Here is a 22,041-nt window from a genome sequence, read left to right as displayed (position 1 = left end):
CTCATGGAACTAACACACCGTGCACTATTTCCTGCATCGAGATCATTGTTTCAAATACTGAGCTTGAGCACAGAGCTTGGAGAGAGAGCCGGGAGATTCGCAAACGCAGTGATTCACAAGCAGAGTGGGCGCAGGAATTGGTGGAGAGGAAGAAGGCGGTGGAGACGTCTGAGTGAAAAGGAGGAGTGGAGCCACAGAACCCAAGTTAATAGGCACTAGAGCGGAGCTGTGGGACAGCGAGAGGAGCGGCCGCAGATAAAGACAGGCCCACGAGCCCAGAGGGAGCGCCAGTGTCAGGGAGCGAGGTAAGTGACCTCAGCACAAGGGAAGGAGCAGATTGGGGAGGGATTTGTTTTAAGTCTCGAGTTTATTTCTGTTAAGTTACTTTAAAAAATGCAGTTAGTTAATAGTCGAATAATTAAAGGCACAGCAGGCCAACTCGATCCAGCGGATGCACATCCTGTGCCTTTCCACCATCTACAAGTCACAAGTCAGGAGTGTGATGGAATACTCTCCACTTGCCTGGATGAGTGCAGCTCCAACAACACTCAAGAAGCTCGACACCATCCAGGACAAAGCAGCCCACTTGATTGGCACCCCATCCACCACCTTAAACATTCACTCCCTCCACCACCGGCGTACCGTGGCTGCAGTGTGTACCATCTACAAGATGCACTGCAGCAACTCACCAAGGCTTCTTCGCAGCACCTCCCAAACCCACGACCTCTTCCACCTAGAAGGACAAGGGCAGCAGACACATGGGAACACCAGCACCTCCAAGTTCCCCTCCAAATCACACACCATCCTGAGTTAGAAGTATATAGCCGATCCTTCATCGTCCCTGGGTCAAAATCCTGGGACTCCCTTCCTAACAGCACTGTGGGAATACCTTCACTACACGGACTGCAGCGGTTCAAGAAGGTGGTTCACCACCACCTTCTCAAGGGCAATTAGGGATGGGCAATAAATGCTGGCCTTGCCAGCGACACCCACATCCCATGAAATAATTTTTAAAAATTGTGGGAACTCCAGGACGCTTCCCGTGTCCTGGACAACCATGTGTGTAGGAGGTGTCGTCAGCTGGAGGAGCTCAAGCTGCTGGTTTCGGAGCTTGAGCAGCAGCTGGTGTCACTGCGGAGCATCCGCGAGGCTGAGAGCTACATGGATAGCACGTTTCAGGAGGTGGTCACCCCGCAGCTAATGAGTGCGCAGGCAGAGAGGGAATGGGTGACTGCCAGACAGAAGAGGAGGACCAGGCAGGTAGTGCAGGAGTCCCCGGAGTACATCTCCTTCTCCAACCAGTATTCTGTGCCGAGTACTGGTGAGGGTGATGGTTCCTCTGGGGAGTACAGCCAGAGTCAAGTCCGTGGCATCACGGGTGGCTCAGCTGCACAGGGGTGGAGGAGGAAGACAGGAAAAGCAATAGTGGGAGGGGGTTCAATAGTTAGGGGAGCAGACAGGCGTTTCTGCAGCTGCAGACCTGACTCCAGAATGGTATGTTGCCTCCCTGGTGCCAGGGTTAAGGATGTCACTGTGTGGATGCAGGACACTCTGAGGGGGGAGTGTGAGCAGCCAGAGGTCGTTGTCCATATCGGTACCAACAACATAGGTAGAAAGAGGCATGAGGTCCTGCCGACAGATTTTAGGGAGCTCGGAAAGAGATTAAAAAGCAGGACCTCAAAAGGTAGTAATCTCTGGATTACTCCCGGTGCCACACGCGAGTGAGTATAGAAATAGGAGGATAGAGCAGATGAATGTGTGGCTGAAGAGATGGTGCAGGAGGGAGGGCTTCAGATTCCTGGGGAATTGGGGCCGGTTCTGGGGGAGGTGGGACCTGTACAGGCCGGATGGGTCGCACCTCAACAGAGCCGGTACGAATATCCTCGCGGGGAGGTTTGCTAGTGCTGTTGGGGAGGGTTTAAACTAAGTTGGCAGGGGGATGGGCACCAGGATGTAACGTTAGAAAGGGGAAATAAAGTGCTCAAAGGATTGGGAGAGGCAGAGAGCACTAAAGTAAGAAATAGTAAGGTATTAGGTGGGGTCAAACTAAGAGAGAATACAGGATGGTCTAAGATGGGTTTACAGTGTATGTATGTGAACGCACGAAGCGTAGTAAACAAGGTAAGTGAGCTGCAGGCACAAATAGCCACATGGGAATATGATGTGACAATAACTGAGACCTGGCTCAAAAAAGGGCAGGATTGGGTATTAAATATTCCTGGTTATAAAGTGTTCAGGAAAGATAGGAGGTGGTGTGGCAGTATTGGTCAAGGAGAATGTTACAGTGCTGGAGAGGGGGGATGTCCTGGAGGGGTCAAGGACAGAATCTATATGACTAGAGTTAAGAAATAATAGAGGTGCCATTACACTACTGGGTGTATTCTATAGACCACCAAATAGTGGGAAAGATATGGAGGAGCAAATTTGCAGAGAAATTACAGAGAGGTGCAAGAACTATAGAGCAGTGATAATGGGGGACTTCAACTATCCCAATATAGACTGGGATAGTAATAGTGTTAAGGGCAGAGAAGGGGAAGAATTTCTGAAGTGTGTTCACGAGAACTTTCTTGATCAGTACGTTTCTGGCCCAACGAGGGAGGAGGCATTGCGGGATCTGGTTCTGGGGAATGAGATGGGTCGAGTGGAGCAAGTGTCAGTAGGTGAACATTTAGGGAACAGTGATCATAGTATCATAAGGTTTAGATTAGCTATGGAAAAGGACAGGGAGCAATCTAGAGTAAAAATGTTTAACTGGGGGAAGGCCAATTTCAGTGGGATGAGAACAGATCTGGCCCGGGTAAACTGGAATCAAAGATCAGCAGCAAAACTGTAATGGGACAATGGGCTGCCTTTAAAGAGGGAATAGGTCAGGTACAGTCGAGGTACATTCCCACTAGGGGGAAAGGCAGGGCAACTAAAGTCAGGGCTCCCTGGATGATGAAAGAGATAGAGAATATGGTGAAGCAGAAAAAGAGCGCGTATGACAGATGTCAGGTTGCAAATACATCTGAGAATCAGGCTAAATATAGAAAGGTCAGAGGAGAAGTGAAAAAGAAACTAAGAGGGGCAAAGAGAGGGAATGAGAATAGAATGGCAGCCAACATAAAAGGTAATCCAAAAGTCTTCTACAGGCATATAAATAGTAAACGGGTAGTAAGAGGGGTGGGGCCGATTAGGGACCATAAAGGAGACCTATGATTGGAGGCAGAGGGTATGGCTGAGGTACTAAACGAGTACTTTGCATCTGTCTTCACCAAGGAAGAGGATCCTGCCATAGACATAGTAAAGGAGGAGATGGTGGAGATACTGAATGGGATAAAAATTGATAAAGAGGAAGTATTTAAAAAAGGAGGGAGAGAAAACAGGGAACTACAGACCGGTTAACCTAACATTAGTAGCAGGGAAAATGCTGGAGTCTATTATAAAGGATGTGATAACAAGACACTTCGAAAATATCAACGGGATTAGACAAAGTCAACATGGATCTATGAAAGGGAAATCGTGTTTGACAAACCTACTGGAGTTTTTTGAGGATGTAACTGGTAGAATAGATAAGGGAGAACCAGTGGATGTGGTTTATTTGGATTTTCAGAAGGCCTTTGATAAAGTCCCACATAAGAGGTTAGTGTACAAAATTAAGACACATGGGATTGGGGGTAATATACTGGCATGGATTGAAAATTGGTTAACAGACAGGAAACAGAGAGTAGGAATAAATGGTCTTTTTTGGGGTGGCAGGCTGTGATTGTGGGGCACCGCAGGGATCAGTGCTTGGGCCCCAGCAATTCACAATATATATCAATGATTTGGATGAGGGAACCAAATGTAACATTTCCAAGTTTGCTGATGACACAAAACTAGGTGGGATTGTGAGTTGTGAGGAGGATGCAGAGGCTTCAAGGCAATTTAGACAAGTTGAGTGTGAGTGGGCAAATACATGGCAGCTGCAGTATAATGTGGATAAATGTGAAGTTATCCACTTTGGTAGGAAAAACAGAAAGGCAGAGTATTGTTTAAATGGTGATAGATTGGGAAATGATGCTGTACAAAGAGACCTGGGTGTCCTTGTACACCAGTCACTGAAACCAAACATGCAGGTGCAGCAAGCAGTTAGGAAGGCAAATGGTATGTTGGCCTTCATTGCAAGAGGATTTGAGTACAGGAGCAAGGATGTCTTACTACAGTTATACAGGGCCTTGGTGAGACCACACCTGGAGAACTGTGTGCAGTTTTGGTCTCCTTACCTAAGAAAGGATATACTTGTCATAGAGGGAGTGCAGCGAAGGTTCACCAGGCTGATTCCTGGGATGGCAGGACTGTCATATGAGGAGAGATTGGGTCGACTAGGCCTGTATTCACTAGAGTTTAGAAGAATGAAACGTATAAAATTCTGACAGGGCTAGACTGGATGCAGGGAGGATGTTTCTCCTGGCTGGGGGGTCTAGAACGAGGGGTCACAGTCTGAGGATACGGGGTAGGACATTTAGGACTGAGGTGAGGAGAAATTTCTTCACTTAGAGGGTAGTAAACCTGTGGAATTCTCTACCACAGACAGCTGTGGAGGCCAAGTCACTGAATATATTTAAGGAGATAGATAGATTTCTAGACACAAAAGGCATCAAGGGGTATGGGGAGAGAGTGGGAATATGGTATTGAGATAGAGGATCAGCCATGATCATATTGAATGGTGGTGCAGGCTCGAAGGGCCGAATGGCCTACTCCTGCTCCTATGTGAAGGCCTTAGAGAAGGTGCAGCAAAGATTTACGAGAATGATTCCAGGAATGAGGGACTTCAGTTACGTGGATAGACTGGAGAAGCTGGGGTTGTTCTCCTTGGAGCAGAGAAGATTGAGAGGAGATTTGATAGAAGTGTTCAAAATCACGAGGGGTCTGGACAGAGTAGATAGAGAGAAACTGTTCCCATTGGCGGAAGGGTCGAGAACCAGAGGACACAGATTTAAGGTGATTGGCAGAAGAATCAAACGTGACATGGGGAAAAACTTTTTACGCAGTGAGTGGTTAGGATCGAGAATACACTGCCTGAAGGGGTGGTGGAGGCAGATTCAATCGTGGCTTTCAAAAGGGAATTGGATGAGTACCTGAAGGACAAAAATTTGCAGGGCTATGAGAGAAGGGCGGGGGAGTGGGACTAGCTGCAGTGTTCTTGCAGAGAGCCGGCACGGACTCAATGGGCCGAATGGCCATCTTCTGTGCTGTAACCATTCTATGATTCTACGAACACGTTAAACCTTCATAGAATAATTACCAATCATTTTTAGACTGGAATCTTAACCCTGCCGTTTCACTTTCAGTCAGGAACAGATCACAGTTTGACACCAATCTCTGATTTGACAGCACGTTTCCAGCATTCACCATTGTTCTTCCTGACTCTAAACACAGTTGTAAAGGAGCCTTCTGTTCCATGTCCAGGAGCTCTGACCCATGGAAGAGAGCGGCTGGGACACATTCCTTACAGGCCTCAAGATTGACCTGCACGGAGACATTGCTGTCAGTGAAGAGAGACAAGAAAGACCAAAGTGCCGTTTGCCCCTCTCAGTGTGGCCCTGAAGGACTGTGTCCAGGCTGTAGTTCTGTTCCCGCCGTACGATCCTCCCCCAGATTGTCCTTTCTGAGCTCCAGCCAGGTGATGTTAAACACTCAGGTGGGAACGACAAAAATCCACAACAATGTGTTTAAAGCAAAGCTGATTTATTTGACATATATCCAGAATATTAAACTTCAGTCCAGTTACAGGGGTTATTAACATCAGCAGAAACAAACTCCAACTGTCAGAATGAACACGATTCAGTCCTGGATGTGATTAACAGCAGCAAAAACAGCAGAATCCAACCCCTGCAGTCACTTGTGAACTCGCTGGTGTCTCAGCAGGTTAGATGAACAACTGAATCCCTTCTCACACTCAGAGCAGGTGAATGGTCTCTCCCAAGTGTGAACTCGCTTGTGTCTCAGCAGGTGGGATGACCGAGTGAATCCCTTCCCACACTCGGAGCAGGTGAACGGTCTCTCCGCAGTGTGAATTCGCTGGTGTGTCAGCAGGGTGGATGACTGAGTGAATCCCTTCCCACACACGGAGCAGGTGAATGGCCTCTCACCAGTGTGAACTCGCTGGTGTTTCAGAAGGTCGGCTGACTGAGTGAATCCCTTTCCACACTCAGAGCAGGTGAACGGTCTCTCTCCAGTGTGAATGCGCTGGTGTACAGTGAGGTGAGATGATCTCCTGAACCCAGTCCCGCAGTGAGAGCACCTGAACGGTCTCTCGTCGGTGTGAACACGTTGATGACACATCAGTTCCCTGGAACTTTTATAGCACTTCCCGCAGTCCGGGCATTTAAAAGGTCTCTCGTCAGTGTGAACTCGCCAGTGCTGCAGCAGGTGAGATGAATTAGTGAATCCCTTCCCACACTCTAAGCAGGTGAATGGCCTCTCCCCGGTGTGAACTCGCTGGTGTGTCAGCAGGTGGGATGAATGAGTGAATCCCTTCCCACACACGGAGCAGATGAACGGCCTCTCCCCAGTGTGAACTCGCTGGTGTGTCAGCAGGTTGGATGAATTAGTGAATCCCTTCCCACACTCAGTGCAGGTGAACGGTTTCTCCCCGGTGTGAATGCGCTTGTGTCTCGACAGGCCAGAGGATCGGCTGAAGCCTTGTCCACACACAGAACACGTGTACGGTTTCTCCCCGCTCTGAACGGTGCTTTCAGCTTCCATGCTCAAAGGTCCTGATGAATTGCGCGACTCTGTCAGATCTTGAAGTGATGTTTGGTTTGAGTTTCCAGTCTGCAAATCCTCCCCTTCTAACACCCTGCAAAATTAATTTAAAACAGGAAAAAGGGAGGGTGAGAGAGAACCCACAAAAACACAAAGGCAGGTTGTGAAATTGAGCTGAATGAATCTGGGAATTTGTGGGGCCGGCACTAGAAAAAAGTGACCATGAAAGCTGCCGGATTGTCATAAAAACCCAACTGGTTCACTAATATCCTTCAGGGAAGGGAACCCACCACCCGGTCTGGGCCTACACAAGACTCTGGCCTCTATGGGAGGAGAGAGAGCGAGGTGGGAGGGGGAGGGGTGAAGGAGTGACTTTATACATCTGTAACTTGACTAGAACTTTGACAGCACCTCTCAAACACGCGACCTCCACTACCTAGAAGGACAAGGGCAGCAGGTGCATGGGAACACCATCACCTCCCAGTTCCCCTCCAAGTCACACACTATCCTGACTTGGGCATATATCGCCGTTCCCACATCGTCGCTGCGTGAAAATCCTGGAACGCCTCACGTAACAGCATTCCGAGAGTACCTTCACCACACGGACTGCAGAGGTTCAAGAAGGCGGCCCAGCATCACCTTCTCAACGGGCAACTGGGGACTGGCAATATCTGCTGGCCTTGCTAGTGACACCCACATCGAATGAATTAAAAAATCTGTACATATAAAAGGGACTGAAAGCCTCGACAGAAATACTTGTTCCTAAAACGATAATCTTTTACACTGTACGGACAGTGTCTGTTTAGCAACTTAATCTCCCCTAGAATCCACCTCCCTTCACAGTCCCACATTGGAACTTGTTGGGTCCCACTGGGCTCAGAAGTACTGGGGGTTAAACCCAGCAACTTCTCCCCCCTCTCCACTCCAGCTCAAACTGATGCAACAAGAAAGCCCTACACAGGAGGCCAGGGACCGAGTTCCACATCCACCGCCCACCCTGATGCCAACCAGCTCTGAAATTCTCCCTCTGCTGTATAAATGCAAGTTGTTGTGTTTCTTGTCTGGGGGAGGTGCTGCACCTGGGCTTAATGGTGCCGGAGTCCTGGCCGCACGTCCGCCGGCTCTGACTCGGGGCCTGAGACCCGCACTCGCTGTTGCTGAGAGATTCCAACCCTGGGACTGCACACGGGGATTCCAACCCTGCGACTGTACATGGGGACTCCAACCCTGCGACTGTACATGGGGACTCCAACCCTGCGACTGTACATGGGGATTCCAACCCTGGGACTGTACATGGGGATTCCAACCCTGGGACTGTACATGGGGATTCTAACCCTGGGACTGTACATGGGGATTCTAACCCTGGGACTGTACATGGGGATTCCAACCCTGGGACTGTACATGGGGATTCCAACCCTGGGACTGTACATGGGGATTCTAACCCTGGGACTGTACATGGGGATTCCTATCCTCGGACTGTACAAGGGGAGCCCAGCTCCGGGGCTCTTCTGTTACAATTGTGTGGGATGTTAACCGTATGCTCTGCTTTTACCAGCGCCTTCAGGAGAGATGGTGAGAAATCCGAAGTGTGGAGAGTTTGAATCGAATACCAGGTTGCTAAGGGAATTGGGGGAGGAGATAGCGGAAGGGCTTGTCATAATTTTCCAATCTTCCCTAGATGTGGGGGAGGTGCCTAAAGATTGGAAAGTGTCAAATGTGACACCATTGTTCAAGAAAGGGTGTAAGGAAATAAAGGAAAAAAATTAACGGGCATTTGGAGAGGATTAAGCGAATTAAGGAAAGCCAACACGGGTTTGTAAAAGGCAGATCATGTTTGACTAATCTAATTGAATTTTTTGATGAAGTAACAGGGAGGATTGGTGAAGGGAATGCAGTGGATGTTGTTTACATAGATTTTAGGAAGGCGTTTCACAAAGTACCACATAGAAGAATTGTTAACAAAATTGAGGCTCATGGAATAGGTGGGTCAGTGGCAGCTTGGATAAGGAATTGGCTTAAGGACAGAAAACAGCGAGTTGTGGTAAATGGCTGTTTTTCAGACTGGAGGATGGTAGACAGTGGTGTTCCCTAAGGGTAAGTGCTGGGGCCACTGTTTTTTTTTATATATATAAATGACCTGGATATTGGAATACCGAGTAGAATTTCTAAATTTGCCGATGACACCAAACTTGGGGGTGTGACAAACAGTGATAATGATATCAATCGACTGCAACAGGACATAGAAAGACTAGCAGAATGGGCAGACAAGTGGCAGATGGAATTTAATACAGAGAAGTGTGAGGTGATGCATTTTGGCAGAAGGAACAGGGAGAGGCAATATACACTTAATGGCACAGTTTTAAAGAGTGTCCAGGGACAGAGGGACCTGGGAATTAATGTGCATAGGTCCCTGAAGGTGGCAGGTCATATTGAGAGAGTGGTTAGCAAAGCATATGGGATCTTGGGCTTCATAAATAGAGATATTGAGTACAAAAGTAGAGAAGTTATGCTCAACCTTTATAAAGCGCTGGTTAGGCCACAACTGGAGTATTGCGTCCAGTTCTGGTCACCACACTTTAGGAAGGATGTGAAGGTCCTTGAGAGGGTGAAATGGAGATTTACCAGAATGGTTCTGGGGAAGGGGGATCTTAGCTGCAAGGACAGGTTCGAGAAGCTGGATTTGTTTTTATTAGAGTAAAGGAGGTTGACGGGTGACTTGTTAGAGGTGTACGAGATTATGACGTGTTTGGATAGGCTAGACGGGGAAAGGCTGTTCCCACTCGTTGATGGTACAAGGACTAGGGGACACAGATTGAAGGATTTGTGCAAGAGATACAGGGGGGATGTGAGGAAAAACACATCGGAAGTGGTGGAAGCGGAGACATTTAATGTTTTCAAGGGGAGACTGGATAGGCATTTGAGGGAAATAAACTTGCAGGGCTACGGGGATAGAGCATGGGAATAGAAACATAGAAGATAGGAGCAGGAGTAGGCCATTCAGCCCCTGAAGCCTGCTCCGCCATTTAATGAGATCATGGCTGATCATCCAAATTCAGTACCCTATCCCTGCTTTCTCCACATATTCCTTGATCCCTTTAGCCTTAAGAAATATATCTAACTCCTTCTTGAATATATTTAATAAGTTGGCCTCAACTGCCTTCTGTGGTAAGAGAATTCCACAGGTTCACCACTCTCTGGGTGAAGAAATTCCTCCTCATCTCTGTCCTAAATGGCTTACTCCTTATCCTTAGACTGTGACCCCTGGTTCTGGACTCCCCGACCATCGGGAACGTCCTTCCTGCATCTAGTCTGTCTAGTCCTGTTAGAATTTTATAAGTTTCAATGAGATCCCCTCTCATTCATCTAAACTCCAGTGAATATAAGCCTAATCGACTCAATCTCTCTTCATACATCATTCCTGCCATCCCAGTTATCAGTCTGGTGAATCTTCGTTGCACTCCCTCCATGGCAAGAACACACTTCCTCAGATAAGGCGACCAAAACTGCACACAATACTCAAGGTGTGGTCTCACCAAGGCCCTGTACAACTGCAGCAAGACATCCTTGTTCCTGTACTCGAATCCTCTCGCTATGAAGGCCAACATACCATTTGCCTTCTTAACCGCTTGCTGCACCTGCATGCTTACCTTCAGCGACTGGTTGCACTTCCCCTTCTCCCAATCTATTGCCGTTCAGATAATAATCTGTCTTCCTGGTTTTGCCACCAATGTGCATAACCTCGAATTTAACACATCAGGGAGGGGGAGAGTTACCTGGACTCTGTATCAGGAGGTAGTCACACCAATTGGATTAATTAATTCAGATGTAGTCCGTGGCCAGGGTCAGGATGGTGTGACTAGAAGTGAGGCAGGTACGGGGATCTAGGAGGTAGTGTTGGAGGAGCCGCAGCCCTTGCTCTTGTCCAACAGGTTTGAGGCTCTTACTCCCTGTGAGGATGGGAACGGGGACTGTGGGGAGGATGAGCAACCTGGCCACAGCACTGTGGAGCTGGGGGCCATTCAAGTGGGGGGAGATAAAAGAAATGATGTAGTGGTAGGGGATAGTATCGTTAGGGGGATAGATAGAGTTCTATGCAGCCGAGAGCGAGAGTCCCGAAGGCTGTGTTGCCTGGAGAGAAACTTGGAGTGGGAGGGGGAGGATCCAGTTGTCGCGGTCCATGTTGGTACCAACGACATAGATAGGACAAGGAAGGAGGTTCTGCTGAGGGAGTTTGAGCAGCTAGGGGGCAAATTAAAAAGCAGAACCACAAGGGTAATAATCTCTGGATTATTACCTGAGCCACGAGCGAATTTGGCTAGGACAAATAAAATGAGAGAGTTAAATGCGTGGCTCAAAGACTGGTGTGGGAGAAATGGGTTTTGCTTCCTGGGACACTGGCATCAGTACTGGGACAGGAGAGAGCTGTTCCGTTGGGACGGACTTCACTTGGCCAGTGCTGGGACTAGAGTGCTGGCGAATCGAATAACTAGGGCTGTAGAGAGGGCTTTAAACTAATTAGTGGGGGGGGAGGTTTTAAGAGAGCGAAAAATAAAAATGACAGCGGACAAGGCAATAGAGCAAGGTAGCAGTGGGGGAATTAAAAACCAGAGCGTGTCAGGAAGGGACAGAATGTATAATGATAAAGGTAAAGTAGTAAAAGGGGTAAAAGCAGGAATAAATTGTCAGAAAACATATTTGAAAGTTCTTTATCTGAATGGCCGCAGCATTCGTAACAAAATTGATGAGTTGACGGTACAAATAACTACACATGGGTATGAACTGGTGGCCATTACGGAAACATGGCTGCAAGATAATCATGACTGGGAACTTAACATGCAAGGGTAATTGACAATTAGGAAGGACAGACAGGAAGGAATGGGAGGTGGGGTTGCTATGTTAATCAAGGATGGAATCACTGCAATAGTCAGAAATGATATTGGGTCAAAGGATCAGGATAGTGAAATAGTTTGGGTGGAGATAAGGAATAATAAGGGGAAAAAGTCACTAGTGGGCGTAGGTTATAGGCCTCCTAACAGTTGCAACTCTGTTGGTTGGAGTATAAATCAGGAAATAGTTGGGGCTTGTAATAAGGGAACAGCTATAATCATGGGGGATTTTAACTTTCATATTGACTGGACTAATCAAATTGGGCATGGCAGCCTTGAGGAAGAGTTCATAGAGTGTATTAGGGACAGGTTCCTTGAGCAGTATGTAACTGAACCAACCAGGGGGCAGGCAATCTTAGATCTGGTCCTGTGAAATGAGACAGGATTAATAAAAAATGTCCTAGTAAAGGATCCCCTTGGAATGAGTGACCATAATATGGTTGAATTCCAAATTCAGTTTGAGGATGAGAGAGTTGGATCTCAAACCAGCGTACTGAGCTTAAATAAAGGAGACTATGAAGGTATGAGAGTAGAATTGACTAAAGTGGACTGGGAAAACAGATTAAAGTGTAAGACGGTACAAGAGCAGTGGTCTACATTCAAGGAGATATTTCACATCTTTCAAGATAAATATATTCCACTGAGGAAAAAGGGGAATAAAAGAAAAGACAGCCATCCGTGGCTTAGTAAAGTAATAAAGGATAGTATCCGACTGAAAACAAGGGCATATAAAGTAGCCAAATCTAGTGGGAGGATAGAAGATTGGGAAGCATTTAAAAGCCAGCAAACAATAACTAAAAGATGAATTAAGAAAGGGAAGATAGATTATGAAAGTAAACTAGCAAAAAATATAAAAACAGATAGCAAGAGTTTCTACAGCTACATAAAAAGAAAAAGGGTGGCTAAAGTGAACGTTGGTCCCTTAGAGGATGGGACCGGGAAACTAGTGGTGGGGAACATGGAGATGGCAAAGACGCTGAACAAATATTTTGTATCAGTCTTTACAGTAGAGGACACTAAAAATATCCCAACACTGGACAAACAGGGGGCAATGGGGGGGGGGGGGGAGGAGCTAAACACGATTAAAATCACTAAGGAGATGGTACTCAGTAAAATAATGGGACTTAAGGCGGATAAATCCCCCGGACCTGATGGCCTACATTCTAGGGTCTTGAGAGAAGTAGCGGTAGGGATTGTGGATGCATTGGTGATTATTTTCCAGAACTCCCTGGACTCAGGAAAGGTCCCGGCAGATTGGAAAACTGCTAAAGTAATACCCTTATTTAAGAAGGGAAGTAGACAAAAAGCTGGAAACTATAGACCAGTTAGCCTAACATCTGTGGTTGGCAAAATGTTGGAGTCCATTATTAAGGAAACAGTAACAGAGCATTTGGATAAACATAATTTAATAGGACAGAGTCAGCATGGTTTTATGAAGGGGAAGTCATGTTTGACAAATTTGCTCAAATTCTTTGAGGATGTAACATACAGGGTGGATAAAGGGGAACCAGTGGATGTAGTGTATTTGGACTTCCAAAAGGCATTTGACAAGGTTCCACACAAAAGATTACTGATCAAGATAAGAAATCACGGGATTGGGGGTAATATACTGGCATGGGTGGAAGATTGGCTATCTAACAGAAAACAAAGAGTTGGGATAAATGGTTCATTCTCGGGCTGGCAATCAGTAACTAGTGGTGTTCCGCAGGGGTCAGTGCTGGGACCCCAACTCTTTACAATCTATATTAACGATTTGGAGGAAGGGACCGAGTGCAACATATCCAAGTTTGCCGACAATACAAAGATGGGAGGGAAAGCAGTGAGTGAGGAGGACATAAAAAACCTGCAAAAGGACATACACAGGCTAAGTGAGTGGGCAGAGATTTGGCAGATGCAATATAATGTTGGAAAGTGTGAGGTTATGCACTTTGGCAGAAAAAATCAAAGAGCAAGTTATTATCTAAATGGAGAGAAACTGCAAAGTGCTACAGTACAAAGGGATCTGGGGGTCCTGGTGCATGAAACACAAAAAGTTAGTATGCAGGTGCAGCAGGTGATCAGGAAGGCCAATGGAATCTTGGCTTTTATTGCAAGGGGGATGGAGTATAAAAACAGGGAAGTCTTGCTGCAGTTATACAGGGTATTGGTGAGGCCACACCTGGAATACTGCGTGCAGTTTTGGTTTCCATATTTAAGAAAAGATATACTTGCTCTCGAAGCGGTTCAGAGAAGGTTCACTCGGTTGATTCCGGAGATGAGGGGGGTTGACGTATGAGGAAAGGTTGAGTAGGTTGGGACTCTACTCATTGGAGTTCAGAAGAATGAGAGGCGATCTTATCGAAACATATAAGATTGTGAGGGGGCTTGATCGGGGATCGGGTGGATGCGGTGAGGATGTTTCCACTGATGGGTGAGACTAGAACTAGGGGGCATAATCTAAGAATAAGGGGCTGCCCTTTCAAAACTGAGATGAGGAGAAACTTCTTCACTCAGAGGGTAGTAAATCTATGGAATTTGCTACCCCAGAGAGCTGTGGAAGCTGCAACATTAAATAAATTTAAAATGGAGATAGACAGTTTCCTAGCAGATAAGGGAATTAGGGGTTACGGGGAGAGGGCAGGGAAGTGGGCGCGAGTCTAGATTTGGATCAGCCATGATCCTATTGAATGGCGGAGCAGGCCCGAGGGGCCGTATGGCCTACTCCTGCTCCTACTTCTTATGTTCTTATGCTCTTATGTATACTGCATCTGCCCAATCACCCAACCTGTCCAAATCATACTGGAGTTTCTCTGCATCCTCCTCACAGCACACAAGCCCACCCAGCTTTGTGTCATCTGCAAACTTGGAGATATTACATCTAATTCCCTCGTCTAGATCATTAATATATATATTGTGAATAGCTGGAGTCCTAGCACCGATCCCTGCGGTACCCCACTAGTCACTGCCTGCTGCTCAGAAAAAGACCCGTTTATTCCAACTCTTTGCTTCCTGTCTGCCAACCAGTTCTCTAGCCAAGTCAGTACCTTGCCCCCATTGCTGTACAGAGAGCCGGCACAGACTCGATGGACCGAATGACGTCGTCTGTGCCGTCATGACTGTATACAGGTGCTGACTATGGCTGGGTTCAGTTCACTCACTGCTTCCCCTCCCTCTCCTCCCCTGAAGGTGCTGACGCTGGCTGGGTTCAGTTCTACATAGAAACATAGAAGATAGGAGCAGGAGTAGGCCATTCGGCCCCTCGAGCCTGCTCCGCCATTTAATGAGATCATGGCTGATCATCCAAATTTAGTACCCTGTCACTGCTTTCTCCCCATATCCCTTGATCCCTTTAGCCTTAAGAAATATATCCAACTCCTTCTTGAATATATTTAATGAATTGGCCTCAACTGCCTTTTGTGGTAGAGAATTCCACAGGTTCACCACTCTCTGGGTGAAGTAATTCCTCCTCATCTCTGTCCTTATCTTTAGACTGTGACCCCTGGTTCTGGACTCCCCCGCCATTGGGAACATCCTTCCTGCATCTAGTCAGTCTAGTCCTGTTAGAATTTTATAAGTTTAATGTGATCCCCTCTCATTCTTCTAAACTTCAGCGAATATAAGCCCAATCGACCCAATCTCTCCTCATACGTCATTCCTGCCATCCCAGGTATCAGTCTGGTGAATCTTCGCTGCACTCCCTCCATGGCAAGAACATCCTTCCTCAGATAAGGCGAGCAAAACTGCACACAATACTCAAGATGTGGTCTCACCAAGGCCCTGTACAACTGCAGCAAGACATCCTTGCTCCTGTACTCGAATCCTCTTGCTATGAAGGCCAACATACCATTTGTCTTCTTAACCGCCTGCTGCACCTGCATGCTTACCTTCAGCGACTGGTGCACAACGACACCCAGGTCTCGTTGCACTTCCCCTTCTCCCAATCTATTGCTGTTCAGATAATAATCTGCCTTCCTGTTTTTGCCACCAAGGTGGATAACCTCGCATTTATCCACATTATACTGCATCTGCCATGCTTCTGCCCAATCACCCAACCTGTCCAAATCATACTGGAGTTTCTCGGCATCCTCCTCACAACACACACGCCCACCCAGCTTTGTGTCGTCTGCAAACTTGAAGATATTACATCTAGTTCCCTCGTCTAAATCATTAATATATATTGTGAATAGCTGGGGTCCTAGCACTGATCCCTGCGGTACCCCACTAGTCACTGCCTGCCACTTGGAAAAAGAGCCTTTTATTCCAACACTCTCTGATCCCACTCCCTCTGCTCCCCTGAAGGTGCTGACTCTGGCTGGATTCAGTTCTACACTTATTGGTTCCCCTCCCTCTCCTCCCCTGAAGGTGCTGACTCTGGCTGGATTCAGTTCTACACTTACTGGTTCCCCTCCCTCTCCTCCCCTGAAGGTGCTGACTCTGGCTGGGTTCAGTTCCACTCACTGGGACCATGAAGCCCTGCCCACTAGTGGTTCCTATTTTCCAGTTCTGACGAAAGGTCATCGACCTGAAACGTTAACTCTGTTCCTCTCTTCACAGATGCTGCCTGACCTGCTGAGTATCTCCAGTATTTCTGCTCTTCTCTTCGACGGGATCTCCGTTTGGCTCTTCAACCTTGTTCATCTTCATTGCTTTCAGTTTCCCGTCTCGTGTTTGATCAGGTATCTGCCAAGACTCGGTTTCACAGCCACATCATTGTCCTCAGCAACTGTCTCCGGTTCCGACTTATTCCACGTGGATTCCAACTAAACTTCCACCCTTCGTGCTTCGGATCCACCCAGGATTACAAATATCTCCAAGATATTCATCGTTCCTCGAACTACTGCTCTCGCCGCATCCGGAGATCAACGCTCAACGCCATGCGGCGCCACATGAACACTCTAGACCTCTCTCTTCAGCAGCACTGACGCACTATCTCAGAGCTGTCCTGGTCCACAGTTCCATTTCATCCTTCGACTCATCCGACGCTTCAACAAAAAACGTTTTTTCTTCCTTTCCGATGTCAAGGATCGCAAGCTTCAGCAACTCTTGAACACCAACGCCCCTCCGGAACCTTCTTCCCCTTCACTTTCCTCTGACCCCCATTCTTCCAATCTCACCCCTGCCGTGTTTTCACTATCCCCTCTGACCTTCCACTCTCTGACCCTGAACGATCAGTCCTCAGCAAAGGCCTGAGCTTCATCCCCTTACGCCCCCACCTCAATGAATTTCGAGCTCGGCACGATGTTGAGCTCTTTTTCCGCCGCCTTCGTCTCCGTGCCCACTTCTTTGGCCAGGAGTCTTCCCCTCTGCACAGCGGACCCTTTCTCCCGCTTTCAGAATTCCTGCTCTACCTGGACCCCTCCCTCTGGCCTCTTACCCTCTCTAGATCTTCTCATCGCTAACTGCTGCCGCAACTTTGGCTGTCTCCATTTCTCTGCTCCCCTCACTCACTCCAACCTAACTCCCTCTGAACTTGCAGCACTCCATTCTCTCAGATCCAACACCGACATTGTCATTAAACCTGCTGTCAAGGGTGGTGCTGTTGTTGGTTGGCAAACTGACCTCTACCTAGCAGAGGCTGAACGCCAACTCTCCGACACCTCCTCCTACCTCCACCTGGGCCACGACCCCACTACCGAACATCAAACCACCGTTTCCAAGACAGTCACTGACCTCATCTCCTCTGGAGATCTTCCCTCCATGGCCACCAACCTCATAGTTCCCCAACCCCGCACAGCCCACTTCTACCCCCTTCCCAAGATCCACAAACAGGACTGCCCTGGTAGACCCATCGTTTCAGCCTGTTCTTGCCCCATGGAACTTATCTCTTCCTAGCTCAACTCTATCTTTGCTCCCCTTGTCCAGTCTCTTCTCACCTACATCCGCGACTCTTGTGACACCCTCCGCCACTTTAAACGTTTCCAGTTTCCTGGCCCCAGCCTTCTCCTTTTCACTATGGACGTCCAATCCCTATACACCTCCATCCCCCACCAGGACAGCCTGAGGGCGCGCCGCTTCTTCCTTGAACAGGGGCCCAACCAGTCCCCATCCACCACCACCCTCCTCCGCCTGGCTGAACTTGTTCTCACATTGAACAACTTCTCCTTTGACTCCACTCATTTCCTCCAAATTAAAGGTGTTGCTATGGGTACCCGCATGGGTCCTAGCTATGCCTGCCTTTTCATGGGATATGTGGAACACTCTTTGTTTGAGTCCTACTCGGGTCCCCTCCCTCACCTCTTTTTCTGGTACATTGATGACTGGATCGGTGCCGCTTCCTGCTCTCGCCCTGAACTGGACAATTTCATTCACTTTGCCTCCAATTTCCACCCTTCCCTCACCTTCACATGGTCCATCTCCGACTCTTCCCTTCCCTTCCTCGACTGCTCCGTCTCCATCTCTGGAATAGGTTCACTACAAGCCCACTAACTCCCACAGCTACCTGAACTACACTTCCTCCCACCCTGCCTCCTGTAAGGACTCTATTCCATTCTCCACTGCATCTGCTCAGATGATGCCACCTTCCACACCAGTGCTTCCGACATGTCTTCCTTTTTCCTCCAGCGAGGATTCCCCTCCACCGTGGCGGACACGGCCCTCGACCGGGTCCGTTCTATCTCCCGCACTTCAGCCCTCACCCCTGCCCCTCCCTCCCGGAACCACGCTAGAGTTCCCCTTGTCCTCCCCTTTCACCCCACCAGCCTCCACATTCAACGGATCATCCTCCGCCATTTCCGCCACCTCCAACGTGATGTCACCACCAAACGCATCTTCCCATCCCCTTTCAGCATTCCGTAGGGACCGCTCACTCCGAGACACCCTAGTCCACTCCTCTATCACCCCGAGCACCCCTCCCCTTCGCCCGGCACCTTCCCGTGCAAGCACAGGAGATGCAACACCTGCCCATATACCTCCCCCCTTCCCACTGTCCAGTGCCCCAAACACCCCTTCCAGGTGAAACAGCGATTTACTTGTACTTCTTGCAATCTAGTATACTGTATTCGCTGCTCACGATGTGGTCTCCTCTACACTGGGGAGACCAAACGCAGATTGGGTGACCGCTTTGCGGAACACCTCCGTTCAGTCCGTAAGGGTGACCCCGAGCTTCCGGTCACCTGTCACTTTAATTCGCTGCCCCATTCCCACTCAGACCTCACCGTCCTCGGCCTCTTGCATTGTTCCACAGAAGCTCAACGTAAGCTCGAGGAACAGCACCTCATCTTCCGATTAGGCACTTTACAGCCTTCCGGACTCAATATCGAGTTCAACAACTTCAGATCATAACCTCGGCCCCGATTACAGTTTTATGTTTTTTATCCACACTTTTGGTTTGTGACTTTTCCTTTTTTTTTCTCTCCCACACATGGCAGCTGGTCTTTCTCTCTGCCAGCACATTTCACACTTCATCTAGAGCCATTGTTTGTTTCTTTACCTGTCTTAATACTATCGCGTCTCACCTTGAATATCTCTTAATGTCTCATCTGAAAGAAATCAGTATTTGTAGGGAAATGGTGTTAGGAAAATTGATGGGACTGAAGGCCGATAAATCCCCAGGGCCTGATAATCTACATCCCAGGGTACTTAAGAAAGTGGCCCTAGAAATAGCAGATGCATTGCTGGTCATCTTCCAGAACTCGATAGACTCTGGAACAGTACCCATGGATTTAGGGTAGCTAATGTTACCCCACTATTCAAAAAAGGTGGCAGAGAAAAAGCGGGGAATTATAGACCGGTAAGCCTGACATCGGTAGTGGGGAAAATGCTAGAGTCCATTATAAAAGATGTAATAGCAGAGCACTTGGAAAGCAGTGACAGGATCGGACAGTCAACATGGATTTACAAAAGGTAAATCATGCTTGACTAATCTACTGGAATTTTTTGAGGATGTAACTGGGAAAATAGATAAGGGAGAACCAGTGGATGTGGTGTATTTGGACTTTCAGAAGGCTTTCGATAAGGTCCCGCATAAGAGATTAGCGTGCAAAATTAAGGCACATGGGATTGGGGGCAAGGTATTGACTTGGATAGAGAACTGGTTGGCGGACAGAAAGCAAAGAGTTGGAATAAACGGGTCATTTTCCGAGTGGCAGGCAGTGACAAGTGGGGTACCGCGAGGATCGGTCCTAGGACCCCAGCTGTTCACAACATATATTAATGATCTGGATGAGGGAATTCGATGTAATATCTCCAAATTTGCAGACGACACAAAGCTGGGTGGGAGGGTATGCTGTGAGGAGGATGTCATGAAACTCCAGTACGATTTGGACAGGTTAGGTGATTTGCCATGTTTCTGCCCAATGCACTATAATGTGGATAAATGTGAGGTTATCCACTTTGGTGGCAAAAACAGGAAGGCAGATTATTATTTGAATGGCAATAGATTGGGAGAAGGGGAAGTGCAAAGAGACCTGGGTTTTCTTGTGCACCAGTCGCTGAAGGTAAGCATGCAGGTGCAGCAGGCGGTTAAGAAGGCAAATGGTATGTTGGCCTTCGTAGCAAGAGGGTTCGAGTACAGGAACAAGGATGTCTTGCTACAGTTGTACAGGGCCTTGGTGAGACCGCACCTTGAGTATTGTGTGCAGTTTTGGTCGCCTTACCTGAGGAAGGACGTTCTTGCCATGGAAGGAGTGCAGCGAAGATTCACCAGGCTGATACCTGGGATGGCAGGAATGACGTACGACAAGAGATTGTGTCGATTGGGCTTATGCTCACTGGAGTTTAGAAGATTGAGAGGGGGTCTCATCGAAACCTATAAAATTCTGTCAGATCTGGACAGACTAGATGCAGGAAGGATGTTCCCGATGGTCGGGGAGTCCAGAACCAGGGGTCATAGTCTAAGGATAAGGGGTCAGACATTTAGGAGTGAAATGAGGAATTTCTTCACCCAGAGAGTGGTGAACCTGTGGAATTCTCTGCCACAGAGGGCGGTGGAGGTCAGTTCATTAAATATATTCAAGAAAGAGTTGGATATATTTCGTAAGGCTAAAGGGATATGGGGAGAAGGCAGGGACAGGGTGCTGAATTTGGACGATCAGCCATGATCTCATTGAATGGCGGAGCAGGCTCGAAGGGCCGAATGGCCTACACCTGCTCCTATCTTCTATGTTTCTTTGTTCATCCCCTCTCCCATTTCCCAGCCCCCAAACTGCCTTTTGTTTCATTTCCTGCCTTTTCTCGCAGTTCTGTCCACCCGAAACGTTGACTCTATTTCTCTCTCCACGGATGTTGCCTGGCCTGCTGAGTTTTTCCAGCGTTTTCTGTTGATATTCCAATATTTTGTTTTTATTGCTTTACAAAGATGGCCGCGCACGCGCTCTATCACATTGGCCCAGAACTTGGTGTCGGGGGCTTGCCGCGCGTGCAAGCCCCCGATCTGCACTCACCCTGCGCGCTGACATCTGAAGCCCGGGCCTGCTTGCATTTCCTGTCCCTGGCCCGATTCAGATGTCAGCGCGCAGTGCTTACCTGACCCAGCGCTAGCTTCTTCACCTCGGGTTAGAGGAGAGGAAATGCCGGTTTTCAGCGCATGCGCTGTGCATGCTGAAAACCGGCATTTCCTCCGGCCAGACGCCTGAGTACCCCTTCCGTACTCACGCGTTTGGGGAGGAATTACTGCCCCAATATCAAGCAAGATGGCGACGCACAAACCCTCAGCTTCCCTTTATAAAGATGGCCACCGTTAACCTGGACCTGTTCCTGGGAAAAAGCCTCCGAACTGGAAACGCGGAACCTATAAGTTCTCATTTAGGGCTTGCAGCCTACACCACATGCTTATGAAATCCACCCACCGGGTGCATTACCTTCCTGCGCCCCGCTGATTCGTAATCGGCGTAAATCGCATCTGCAGCTTTGTCCGCTTGTCGCACTCGCCGTCCCGGATCACAATGACACTGCGCATGCTCCAAATAAAGGCGGGCGCTGCGCCTGCGTACTGGGCTCCTCCAGTGTGAATGGGGCACATTCTCCCCGCAGAGCATTCTGGGGAAGAACGCCGCCATTGAAAGCCCCAATTAGTGAATGGAGATTGAGTTTCTGTGACCCCATTGAGAGAACATTCATCAATAATTCACACTGAAACCCAAGTGCACGGGCACTCTGCCGTGGTTCAATCCTGGATGTGATTAATAACAGATTCCAAACCCCTGCAGTCACATGTGAACTCACTGGAGTCTCAGCAGGTGGGGTAAATTTCTTCCCACAGACAGGATATTGAAACAGCCTCTCTCCAGTATCAATGCACTGATCGTGCATCAGCTGCTTTGAACTTGAAAAGATTTTCTCACAGTCAGAGTATTTATAGCAACTGTTCTCAATGTGGACACTCTGGAGTGTCAACAGTTGGAACAACGGAGTGAATCCCTTCCCACACGTGAAGTATCTAAACGGTCTCTCTCGGGTGTGGCTGTGCTGGTGTGTCAGTAAATAGGATGGTCGATTGAATCACTTTCCA

General features: G+C 48.2%; 1 protein-coding gene across 1 annotated transcript; it reads right to left on the bottom strand.

Moving 5' to 3' along the window:
- Positions 1-5,692: 5,692 nt before the first annotated feature.
- On the bottom strand, positions 5,693-21,464 carry LOC147119795 (uncharacterized). Its single transcript, XM_085985262.1, has 2 exons — positions 21,392-21,464; positions 5,693-6,823 (listed from the first exon to the last, which is right to left on the bottom strand). The coding sequence occupies exons 1-2, from the start codon at positions 21,430-21,432 to the stop codon at positions 5,860-5,862; spliced, it is 1,005 nt and encodes a 334-aa protein (XP_085841388.1). The 5' UTR covers positions 21,433-21,464; the 3' UTR covers positions 5,693-5,859.
- Positions 21,465-22,041: the final 577 nt, after the last annotated feature.

Source organism: Somniosus microcephalus, chromosome 4 (genome assembly GCF_052327205.1).
Source record: "Somniosus microcephalus isolate GS21.2 chromosome 4, FLI_Smic_1.0, whole genome shotgun sequence".
NCBI lineage: Eukaryota > Metazoa > Chordata > Chondrichthyes > Squaliformes > Somniosidae > Somniosus > Somniosus microcephalus.
This window is presented reverse-complemented; position numbering and strand designations above follow the sequence as displayed.